At 37.0% G+C, this 13,218-nt stretch overlaps 1 protein-coding gene across 1 annotated transcript; it reads left to right on the forward strand.

Annotated features, from left to right (window-relative positions):
* Window positions 1-1,384: 1,384 nt before the first annotated feature.
* Window positions 1,385-2,302, forward strand: LOC110593627 (olfactory receptor 8S1-like). Its single transcript, XM_021704901.1, has one exon. It carries the CDS (start codon window positions 1,385-1,387, stop codon window positions 2,300-2,302), a length of 918 nt encoding a protein of 305 aa, XP_021560576.1.
* The last annotated feature ends 10,916 nt before the right edge of the window (window positions 2,303-13,218 follow it).

Genomic DNA, 13,218 nt, shown 5'->3' on the forward strand with positions numbered 1-13,218 from the left:
GCATTTCATGGTTTGATTCCTTGCTTTTCTAGCATCTTCTGCCAATGGTGTAATATTCTCAGGATGAATCCAGGTTGCTATAGCTAGAGCTACAGTGGTGAACAATAGAAAAAAAGTATTAGCATGGAAAATGCAATCCCTACATGACTTGAAGTATTTAGGTTTTTAGAAATAATACACACAATTTAGCCTTCTATTTCATCTTTTAGAAATCAAGGGAGAGGCCTATATCCAACAGAAATTTTCAAACGCTACCTTAACACCAAATTCTCACACTGATATTCAAACTTGTCTTCTGGATCACTGAATTTGAAGTTTTTCTTTAATTCTGTGCTAGTTATTGCTCAGCTAGGTGAGAAGGAGAGGTAATGTGGACTTGCTTACTAAGAATAGCTTTAATTCTGGGTGTTGTTTGGATAAATAATGGGAGAGAAATCATAAGTCCTTTGAGAAATTGAATGTGCCCATCTTGCAGTATGAATGCAAGAGATAGGGGAGGACACGAAGGGACAAGATGGTATAGTCAGTGGTGTTGAAGAGTTATTTTGAGTCTATGGTTATATGGGTTGTCAGCCCAAAGTAGGAAAAAAAAGGCTAAGCTTTGGAAAGTTAGTAGGTAGTCTATATTTGCAAATGGCATAAGGGCACAGACAAGAGCTGAATCTGAATAGACGACACAAACTGGAGATAGAGATCATGACCAGTGTATGTTCCCATATTGGTCAACAGTTTCTCTTGATGAGTTATATAGCATCTGGGATATCTCTATGCTGCCTCTTTCTAACTCATCCCCTTTCTCCTCACTCTGCAAATGTCCAGCCACCACTCCTCTTCAGATTGATTGCATTAATGACCCCATTTAAATATCTATTGAAAAAATAAAAGCCATTACGTGGGAACTGCTTCCTTCCCAACATCACATCTATGCATGTTTGATGGATGAAGTAAACTTGCTCCCAACTAATGACATGCTCTGCTTCTGCTCAGCAGCCCAGCTGTCTCAGAGGTACTATTTCTGCAATTTTCTCGTATTTCTCCTGCAATTTCTCCCTCTCTACTGGATTATTATCAAGAGTTTACAAAACATCCTCCAGTTGCTTTAATAATAAAACAACAACAACAAAATAAATTCTAAGACATTAAAGAAAGAACAATAAAAGTGGACAGGAAGTTGATCTAGGGTTGGAATCCTATAGAAAAGATTATTGCAGATTTTAGGAAATCTAGAGGCTTAGGGAAGTTTATAATTTCAGAACATGAATTTTTGAGTAGGCATGAAACTTTGTGAATAGAGAAGAATGTTGAAACCCTTGAATATTTGTTAGACATAAGAAGAGGCTTTATCTGATTTATTTCTTATAGTCCAAAGAAGATATTGAAGGCAATGAGAAACCACAGTGTTGTTTCGGAGTTCATCCTCCTTGGGCTGTCTGCTGACCCCCAGATCCAGGCTCTGCTCTTTGTGCTGTTTCTTGTTATTTACCTTCTGACCCTGATGGGGAACCTGATGCTCCTGCTGGTGATCAGGGCTGATTCACACCTCCACACCCCCATGTACTTCTTCCTGGGACAGTTGTCCTTCCTGGATCTCTGCCACTCCTCTGTCACTGTGCCCAAGCTGTTGGAGAACCTTCTGTCTGAGAAGAAAACCATCTCAGTAAAGGGCTGCCTGGCTCAGGTCTTCTTTGTGTTTGCCACTGGGGGCACTGAATCCTGCCTGCTTACTGTCATGGCCTATGACCGCTATGTTGCCATCAGCTCCCCTCTGCTCTATGGCCAGATGATAAACAGACAGCTGTGTATGGGGCTGGTGTGGGGCTCATGGAGCTTGGCTTTTCTGGATGCTCTTATCAATATCCTTGTAGCTCTCAATTTAGACTTCTGTGAGGCTCAGAATATACACCACTTCAGCTGTGAGCTGCCGTCTCTCTACCCTTTGTCTTGCTCTGATGTGTCTGCAAGTTTTACTGCCCTGCTCTGCTCCAGCCTCCTGCATTTCTTTGGAAATTTCCTCCTGATATTTTTCTCCTATGTTCGCATTTTATCCACCATCCTGAGCATCAGCTCCACCACAGGCAGAAGCAAGGCCTTCTCCACCTGCTCCTCCCACCTCACTGCAGTGATCTTCTTTTATGGCTCAGGGTTACTCCGCTATCTCATGCCAACCTCAGGATCCACTCAAGAGTTAATCTTCTCCTTGCAGTATAGCGTGGTCACTCCTATGCTGAATCCTCTCATCTACAGCCTGAAGAACAAAGAGGTGAAGGCAGCTGTGAGAAGAATTTTGAGAAAATGTGTCTAGTGTTACAAGTAATAGATTACAAAATCAGAATGATGAGGGGAGAAACTGAATAGAACTGCAATAAGCAATGCCTGAATATTAAGGAGAATTTTCTGATATCAGGATCTGCAACATACCTTACATCTTTTCTTTAAAATGGTTAAGAAAAGGTGGAGCTATTTTCCTGGTATGATAGTAGTTCTGTCCTAGTCAGAGGAAAATGGATGGATGAACCTCTTGTCTTACAATTTTTCTTATAAAAATATTTAATTCATAACAGACAGTATGGTAGACTTTGTTATTGCTTGCTTATGTTATCTTTACCATTCTTCCAGTAACTAAATTCCATGTGTTCAGTATAGTTCCAGAGAGACTGTTAATCATGGTGTCCCCAAATCCTCTTTCCTCCCCCACTCATTATTCACTCATTCTTCCTGGCACAGTGGCTGGTATAGGAATGAGCATATGGTCAGTGCCAGACCTTCCACTCCCTTAGGAATTTTAATCTTCAGAATAGATTCAGAGAGGCAGAGATAAGTCTTTCTGTTTGCAGCATTCTGATAGCCTATCCCAGTGCCCCTGCTGATAAGATCACTACTGTTATCATAGATTCTGTACTTTCAAGGCAGATTGATAAACATGAATTAAACCTATATCTTTTTTTTTTAAGATTTTATTTATTTATTTGGGAGACAGAGTGAGTGAGAGAGAGAGCGAGAATGAGAGAGAGAGCACAAGCTGGGGAAGAGGCAAAGGAAGAGGGAGAACCCTCTGGTTCCAACCATGTTGTCCCAAATGGCATGATCTCATCCTTTTTATGGCTGTGTAACATTCCTCTCTCTATATAACTATATACATATATATATATATTGGAATACACAAACACACCATATCTTCTTTATCCATTCGTCTATTAATGGACACTTAGGTTGCTTCCATATCTTGACTATTATAAATAATGTTGCAGTAAACATAGGGGTACATGTCTTTTTTAAATTCAATTAGCCAACATATAATACATGATTTGTTTTTGATATAATGTTCAACGATTCGTTAGTTGCGTATAACACCCAGTGCTCATCACATCATGTGCTCTCTCCTTAATGCCCATCACCCAGTTACCCTATCCCCTCACCAACCTCCCTTTCTGCAACCTTCAGTTTGTTTTCCAGAGTTAAGAATCTCATATGGTTTATCTCCCTCTCTGATTTCTTCCCATTCAGTTTTCCCTCCCTTCCCCTATTGTCCTGTGCACTATTCCTTATGTTCCACATATGAGTGAAACCATATGATAATTGTCTTTCTCTGATTGACTTATTTCGCTTAGCATAATACCTTCCAATTCCATCCATGTCAATGTAAATGGTAGATTTATATATCTTTTTGAACTAGTGTTTTCATTTTCTTTTAGATACCCAGTAGTGGAATTATTGGATAATATGGTATTTCTATTTTTAATTTTTTTTCCTGTTTTCAACAGTGGCTATACCAGTTTATATTCCTACCAACAGTGCACAAAGGTTCCTTTTTCTCCACATCCTTGCCAGCACTTGTTATTTACTGTGTTTTTATTTTAGCCATTCGGACAGATGTAAGGTGGTTATCTCGTTGTGGTTTTGATTTGCATTTCCCTGATAATTAGTGATTTTGAGCATCTTTTCATGTGTATGTTGCCATCTGTATGTCTTCTTTAGAAAAATGTCCTCTGCCCATTTTTTAATCAGTTTGCTCTTTTGATGCTGAGTTGTATATGTATTTCATTTTTTTTAAAGATTTTATTTATTTATTTGACAGAGAGAGAGACAGCGAGAGCAGGAACACAAGCAGGGGGAGGGGGAGAGGGAGAAGCAGGCTTCCCGCCGAGCAGGGAGCCCGATGTGGGACTCAATCCCAGGACTCTGGGATCATGACCTGAGCCGAAGGCAGACGCTTAACGACTGAGCCACCCAGGCGCCCTATGTATTTCATTTTTAAAGTTAATTCAGTGGCCAGAACCTCTTGTACAAACATCTTTTTTTGGGATCAGTAAGAAAGCTTGTGTTTCAACATTAAGAATGATGTTTGTTTTGTTTTTGATCAATACCTTTAACTTAAGAATTCTCTTCTAATTATTATATTTTGCTAAGAATTGGTGTAAAATTTTATCAAATGCTTTTTCTGTTTCCATTGAGGACCAGGATTCTTTTCTTTCATTTAATAATATATAGTGTCTGTCACATAAGGCATGCAATAAATACATATTGAATAAAAAATAAATTCATTGAAAAAATCATATGGTTTTATTTTTTATTTTTTAAGTTTTTATTTAAATTCCAGTTAATTAACATACAGTGTAATATTAGTTTCAGGTGTAAAATTTAGTGATTCAGCACTTACAAACAACACTCATTGCTCCTCACAACAAGTGCATTCCTTAATCCCCATCAACTATTTCATCCATCTCCCCACCCTCACCCCTCTGGTAACCATTAATTTGTTCTCTATAGTTATTTAGGAGTCTGTTTCTTGGTTGGCCTCTCTCTCTCTCTCTCTCTCTTTTTTTTTCTTTTCCCTTTGCTCATTTGTTTTGTTTCTTAAATTCCACAGATGAGTGAAATCATATGGTATTTGTCTTTCTCCGGCTGACTTATTTTGCTTAGCATTATACTCTCTAGCTCCATCTATGTTGTTGCAAATGGCAAGATTTCATTTTTATGGCTGAATAATATTCCATTCTAAGTATATATCACATCTTCTTTATCCATTCATCTGTCGATGGACACTTGGTCTGCTTCCATAGTTTGGCTATTGTAAATAATGCTGCAATAAATATAGCGATGCATGTATCCCTTTGAATTAGGGTTTTTGTGTTTTTTTGGGTAAATACCCAGGAGTGTGATTACTGGATTGTAGGGGATGTCCACTCTTACCACTTATATTCAACATAACACTGGAAGTCCTAGCCACAGCAATCAGGCAACAAAAAGAAAAAAGAAGGCATCCAAATTGGCAAGAAAGAAGTAAACTTTTACTATTTGCAGGTGACATGGTACTCTATATAGAAAATCCAAAAGACTCTACCAAAAAATTGCTAGAACTGATACAGAAATTCAGTGAAGTTGCAGGATACAAAATCAACATACAGAAATCTATTGCATTTCTGTATACCAATAATGAAGCAGCAGAAAGAGAAATCAAGGAATCATTCTCATTTACCATTGCACCAAAACCCATAAGATACCTAGGAATAAATCTAACCAAAGAGGTAAAAGATCTGACTCTGAAAACTATAAAACACTGATGAGGGAAATTGAAGATGACACAAAGAAATGGAAGAACATTCCATGCTCATGGATTGGAAGAACAAATATTGTTAAAATGTCTATACTACCCAAAGTAATCTACACATTTAATGCAATCCCTATCAAAATATCACCAGCAGTTTTCACAGAGCTAGAACAAACAATCCTAAATTTTATATATATATATTTTTAATACTAAATTGTATCAGTAGGGTTTCTGGTGTTGAAGAATTTTTGCATTACTGATATCACCCTGTTTAGGTGGAGTAGTAAAGACTGAATTAACTTTTGCCAGTATTTAACTTAGCAATTTCCATTTATGTTCATAAATGAGATAGTATAATATTTTTCTTACACTCACCTGGTCTTGTCTTTTCAGCAGCTTTATTGAGATTCTGTTTCACACATCACCAAGGTCACCTACTCAAAGCATACAATTCAGGTCACAGTAGTGGGGTATGGACCAAGTCCCGCACCTCGTCCTGGGCGCCGGGGGCACCCTCAGGGAAGGACTGCTATCAGGGAAGTTCAGGCACTACTGCTGACCTGGAAACACTCAAGCCTGTGTGGTGAGGAGCGAGGCTCTGCTGAAGAGCTATAGCAGTAGGAGGCCGTGGAGGCCCTGGTGGGGCAGGTGCTACCCATATGTGAGATGGCTCTGCCCTGGAGCTTTGGGCCCTTGCCCGAGCCCCAACGGGACCTGCACAGAGCCAGCCCAGGGATGATTGACATCAGGAAAAAACCCTTGTAGGCTCTTGGGCAGAGCCCACCTTGGAGGGAGACTCCAAGCATGCTACAAAATATAGTTGCCTACATTTGCTTCTGTGAAAGACAGTCTTGACCTCCCACTCCAAATCCATGTCCTGATCTTTACACAGTTGGAATCAAAAGATTTGGGCTATAGCCCAAATGAATTGGACTCAATTTTTTTAAATAGGCATATTCCTGCCACTCATTTCCTTTGAGCTAGGGCACTTAATTGCCACCTTTTGGCTTGAGAGTTTCCAAAAGGCAATTTTGGTCTCAAGCCTATGTGTATGTGCCCATAGTTCTGAGGTTCAGCCAATGCTGGATACAGAACAGTCAGTGGCAGCAGGGTTGTGTTTTAAATGGTCTTATGCATATAGTGGAAACTGAGAAGCTTGCATATTTTTAGAATTTTGTAAAGCCATTTTATAATAAATGAGAATCTCTGAAAGGAGAAGACAAACAAAACCAAGCATACAATTCAGTGGTCTCTAGCACATTCACAGAGTTGTGCAGCCCTCACTACAAACCAATCTCAAAACATTTTCCTCACTTCAAATAAATTCAATACCCATGCACAGTTACTCTCCATTCTCTCCCCCCAGCCCCTGCCATAGGCAGTCACTAATCTACTTTTTGCCTATATAAATTTGTCTATTCTAGACATCTGATCTTGGCATCACTAGTATGCTTTCTTTCATCTTTGTATTTTCTTTTTTTATTTAAATTCAATTAGCCAACATATAGTGCATCATTAGTTTTTGATATAATGTTCAGTGATTCATTAGTTGCATATAACATCTTTGTATTTTCTTAATACATTTGCATAAAAAAGGAACTATCACTTCCTTGAAGGTTTTATAAAATTCGCCTTTAAAATTTTGAGGACTTCTCTTTTTGTTGTTATTAGGGAAGGAAAATTTTGATTACCAATTTAATCCCTTTAATAATTAGTGATATATTTGGGTTTTGTATTTGTTCATGAATCAATTTTAGTGATTTGTAATTTTTGCCTATTTTCATTTAATTTTTAAAATTTCATTGGTATTTTGTTACTTATAATATTCTAAAATTTTTTCAAGCTTTTACAGCATTCATTTAATTTGAAAATAAAAAAATTTCAAACATACAGCAAAGTTGAAAGAATTCTACAGTGAACATTTACATAAGCATATCTAAATTTTACTATTAACATTTTGGTATACATGCCTTATCATCCACCTATCCATCTATCCATTCGTCAATCCACATTTTTAAAACACATTTCAAAAAAAGTTCCAATTACATTTGTACACCTCATCCTAATCAGTATATTTCACTCTAATTACTTCAGCATGCATATCATTAACTAGAGTTCAAAATTTGACTACACCTTCTCTTTTTCTTTTGAGGTTAAATATACATGCTGAAATGTTAAGAGTGTTATTTTGTGAATTTTGATAACTGCAAACTGCTGTGTAACTCAAAGCCCTATTCAGATATAAAGCATTACCCACACCCAAACAGACTGCTTCATATCATTTCCAGTCAATTCTTTTTCCCCACTCATTAACCATTGAACTGCTTTTTCCACTATAGATTAGTCTTGCCTTTTACAAAACATATAAACAGAATCATACAGTGTAATCACTGTATGAATGTATTTGTCTTTCTCTCTCTGACTTATTTCACTTAGCATAATGCCCTCAAGTTACATGCATGTTGTCACAAATGACACACAAATGACATTGGCCTTAGATGACACATTAGACCAGAAATGCCTAATCATTGCAATATGATGAGCCTTGGATGTTATATACAAATAATGAATCATGGAACACTACATCAAAAACAAATGAAGTACTGTATGGTGAACTAAAATAACATAATAAAAAAAAAAGAAAAAAAAGAAATGCATAATCACAGCCACAATGAGATATCATCTCATACCTGTTGGAATGACTAGTATCAAAAAGACAAGAGGGGCACCTGGCTGGCTTAGTTGGTAGAGCCTGCAACTGTTGCTCTCGGGGTTATGAGTTCAAGTCCCACTCAAAAATAAAATTACAAAAGAACAAGAAATAAGTGTTGGCAAGGATGTAGAGAAAAGGGAACCTTTATGCACTGTTGCTGGGAATGTAAAATAGTGCAGTCACTATGGCAAATAATATGGATGACAGTTGCTCAAAAGAATTAAACATAGACTTATCATATGATCCAGCAATCCCACTTCTGGTTATATACCCCAAAGAATTGAAAGTAGGTACTTGAAAAGATATTTTTACACCCATGTACATAGCAGCATTATTCACAATAGCCAAAGGTTCAAAGCAACCCAATTATTTGTCCACAAATGAATAAATAAAATGTGGATATACATACAATGGAAAATTATTCAGCCCTAAAAGGGAAGGAAATTCTGACACCTGCAGTAACATGGATGGACCTTAAGGACATTATGCTCAGTGAAATAAGCCAGTAACAAAAGGACAAATATTTGTATGATTCCACTCACATAAGGTACCAAGAAATGTCAAATTCATAGGGACAGAAGGTATAATGTTAGTTGCCAGGGACAGGGAGAAGGGAGAATGGGGAATTATTGTTTAATGGGTATACAGTTTCAGTTTGGTAAGATGGAAAAAGTTCTGGAGATGAGTAGTGTGGTGATGGCTGCACAACTGTGTGAATGTACTTAATGTCACTGAACCATACTTTTAAAATGACTGCAATGTTAAAAAAAATCTTTGATGTTCAGAGTCAGCAGAATATGCTTTACTACAAATTTATATTTATTTATTGGTGTTAATAATACACTTTCCAAAATGAATAAAATATATCTTTATGGAAAATTCTCTGGTTATTCAAATATTCATTCTCTATCATTCATTTGCCTTTTGGAATTTTTGGACAGTCTTATTAGGGCTCTATAATATGTGCAATATCTCAACCTATTTTCTATGTCTCTTAAATGCTCTCTGGTTTTTATGTTTTATTTTTCTATGTTGTGTTCTGAGGGAATTTTGTATACTGTCTTCAAAATCACCCATTAATTTATAACCAATGTAGTATAGAGATTATTCCATCCATTACAGTTTTAATTTTAATGAGAATAATTTTAGAGATACCTAATAATTTATTTTAGTATTTGTTTGATTTTGTTTGATTTTGTTTTTTTTCAGAAAATTCTTTCTAATATTTAAACTGTGTTGTTCATTTATCCCTTTTAATATCCCCAAAACATGTATGCTAAAGTATATGTTATAGGGTTCCAAAATAGTAGTGAATTGATGATTTTGGTGGCTAGATTTTTAGCACTAACTTTTTTCGTGTGTTTTAGAATTTTGGTAGGCAGGGTCATTTAATAGGCAGGATTTGGTTGTTTTCTCTTCTCTTCTCTTTTCTCTTTTTTTCTTTTTTGTCATCTGTGCAAACTCCTCCTTGTCAGTTCGTGTCTCCCTACCCCTACCCCAAACTCCAATTCACAACCAGCCTTCATCTCCTTTTGTGGCTCTTGCTTGGTCATGATATTAGGTGATGATTAATTGAAACTCCTTCCTGTGAGTGAGTCAGTGAGCAGATTGTCTCAGTGCCTCCTAATGAGGTTTTGTTTGTGATTTCCTGACATGCTTGCTCCAGAAGGCTTGCTTCTAGCCATGAAGTTATTGGCTAGAAAGTTGGCAAGTTTCATTTGTTCTTAGCTTTCTCTAAAGAATAGGGTAACCCCACCCCACACACTCACTTCAAGCTTGAATAAATCTCGTGTCCTCCATCTTGTACAGAGCACATTTAATTCCCAGTATCCTATATGAAGTTAATCAGAGCTATACCTAGAGATTGGAAGACTTATTGTTTCAGTGCTATGCAACATTTTGCATTTCTGTTCCGTTTATATTTCAAGGATATTCTCATTATGTTTTTGTTAGACTATGCCATTTTACCCATCAGATATTGTGTTGGAAGCAGGATGGGCCCATTAAGTCCAAAATTATGGCTTGCATAATTTAAGTTCCTTCCCCAGAAGCAGACTTGAGATAAGGATTCATGTAAATGTGGTTTATTAAAGAAGTGAGCCTCAGGGGCGCCTGGGTGGCTCAGATGGTTAAGCGTCTGCCTTCAGCTCAGGTCATGATCCCAGGGTCCTGGGATCGAGCCCCACATCGGGCTCCTGGCTCAGCGGGGAGCCTGCTTCTCCCTCTGCCTTTGCCTCTCCCCCTGCTCATGCTCTCTCTCTCTCTATCTCTGTGTCTCAAATGAATAAATAAAATCTTAAAAAAAAAAAAAAAAAAGAAGTGAGCCTCAGAGAAACTGTTTAAGAAGTGAGAAGAACTAGAATGTAAAATCTAGTAATTCCAGCTTTCTATATATCTGAGTGAAATGGCTTCTGTGGCCCAAGGGGAATCCTTCAAAGAGTAGAGGTGCAAGCCATTATAAAGAAAGCACGTAGAAGCTGAGAAAAAGGTGCAGAGAACAGGTAACAGGAATCCAAAGGGTCCTTAAGAGGTATGTGACAGTGCCCACTGTAGCATACCCATTATACCGCTCAGATTTATATACTTCTTATACTAACTTAATTCCATTGTGCCAAAACCCTTTAAGAATTATTTGGTCATAATTTCTTGGGGGAAAACATTTATCACAATTTGAGTCTCCAGAAGCAGATGCTGAGTTAGAATTTTGGGGCAAGGTACTTTACTGGAGATTAAAACACCTGTGAAAATTAGAGAGTAAGCATGATTGGGCAGAAGGAGGAGTTAAACTGTGATGCAAGCCTGATGAAGGCTTAGGAAGCCTGGGAGTGAGTATTGACCATCAGATTTGTCCCACACCAGGCCAAGACAGCCAGGCTTATGCTACCACCTCAATCAGTGGTATAGCCTGTCCCTAGAAGGACATGACCTTGGGCAAGGTGGTTCCCTGCACTGGAAGGTATGAGCTAACTATACTCCCTGCATCTACACAGTAGGTTTTGTTGAAATGGAATCTGGGCAATTTATCTCTGTGTCTGCCACAATCTACAAGGATAAGCTAGTGGGAATTACAGCTCTTGCTGCTGTGGTTATTCCCTAGACCATAACATATTCTTTATCTCCCTTCTCTAACACCCATTAAATGTTTCTTTCATTGGCTTACATTTTTGCAGAGTGAACCAGAACTGCATCCCTAGGCATATGAGACCTTTGTTTCTAAATCCTTATCAAGATGTAACTTCTATAACTGCAGTGTCAAGAGACATCCCAGAGGATCAGCTGAGTGCCACACATGTTCTCCATTATTTATTATGTAGCAACAACCCTACTTCATGACGATCATTGATAATCACTGCACCATTCCTTCCTGCATCTCAAATCTTTCAACTGGGGTTAGTTCCCTATTGCTCCATGTATACTTTTTAGATAGGACCTTTAGTGAGAAACTGTAGATTTTAGGTTCTCTTTTTATTTGTCAGAAATTGCCTTTATTTAACTCTCACTTGAAAGACAGTTGCACTGAGTATAGAAATCTAGATATATAGTTTCTCTCAGTTCACCATGGCTTTCACTCTTGTTATGGATAATGTAAGCTCTAATTTAATTACCGTTCTTATGTAGATAATTGGTCATTTATTTTCTAGTTGCTTTGTTATACTCTGTGCATTTGGTGTTTTGCAGTTTTATTATATGACTAGATTTATTTTATTTTCTCTCTCTTTTAAAAAAAATATATTTAAGTTCAATTAATTAACATATAGTGTATTATTAGTTTCAAGGGTAGAATTTAGTGATTCATCAGTTACATATAACACCCAGTGTTCATTACATCAAGTTCATTAATGCCCAACATCCAGTTATTCCATCCCCCGACCTACCTCCCCTCCAGCAATTCTGTTTGTTTCCTATATTTAAGAGTCTTTTATGGTTTGTCTCCCTAATTTTGTCTTATTTTATTTTTCTCTCCCTTCCCCTATGATCATCTGTTTTGTTTCTTAAATTCCACATGAGTGAAATCATGATAATTGTCTTTCTCTGACTGACTTATTTCGCTTAGCATAATACCCTCTAGTTCCATCCAGATCATTGCAAATGGTAAGATTTCATTTTTGATAGCTGAATAATATTCCATTGTATATATTTGTCACATCTTTATCCATTCATTTATCCAAAGGATACAAACATAGTGATTCGAAGGGACACCTGCATCCCAATGTTTATAGCAGCAATGCCCACAATAGCCTAAATATGGAAAGAATCCAGATGTCCATTGACAGATGAATGGATATTATATAACTAGATTTATATTTTATTTTTATTAATCTGTTGGCATTACTTCCTGGAAGATTTTAAGATAGTCTCTCTTTTTCAACCTCTTGTGAACTTAGGCAACTCTGATCTAGGCATATTTTATCTTCTCACTCTATCATTCCTGTCTCTTCCTAATATTTTTAATCTATTTGTTCTTAGAACCCTCTTCCTAATATTTTTAATCTATTTGTTCTTAGAACTGCAATCTAGGCAATTTATTTGATTTAATAATATAATTTATCAATTTTCTCTAAAACTGTATCTAAACAGTTGTTTAATCCATCATTCAAATTTTGAGTTGTGTGTGTGTGTGTGTGACATTTCTGCAATTACTGGGTTCATTTTTTTTTTTCCTCTTTCAAGTTTCAGAAGTAGAATTTTGAGATTCATCACTTACATATAACACCCAGTGCTCATCACAATAAGTGCCTTCCTTAATTCTCATCACCCATTTAACCCATCCCCCTGTCCACCTTCCCTCCAGCAATCCTCAATTTGTTCTCTATAGTTAAGAGTGGGTTTATGGTTTGCCTCTCTCTTCTTTTTCCCCCCACTATGTTTATCTGTTTTGTTTCTTAAATTCCACATGAGTGAAATCATACGATATTTGTATTTCTCTGACTTATTTTACTTAGCATACTACAGTCTA

Source organism: Neomonachus schauinslandi, chromosome 5 (assembly GCF_002201575.2).
Source record: "Neomonachus schauinslandi chromosome 5, ASM220157v2, whole genome shotgun sequence".
Classification (NCBI taxonomy): domain Eukaryota; kingdom Metazoa; phylum Chordata; class Mammalia; order Carnivora; family Phocidae; genus Neomonachus; species Neomonachus schauinslandi.

What these genes read in the sequence shown, in the direction of transcription:
- LOC110593627 (XM_021704901.1), top strand. Translation starts at nt 1,385, where the DNA reads ATGAGAAACCACAGTGTTGTTTCGGAGTTCATCCTCCTTGGGCTGTCT.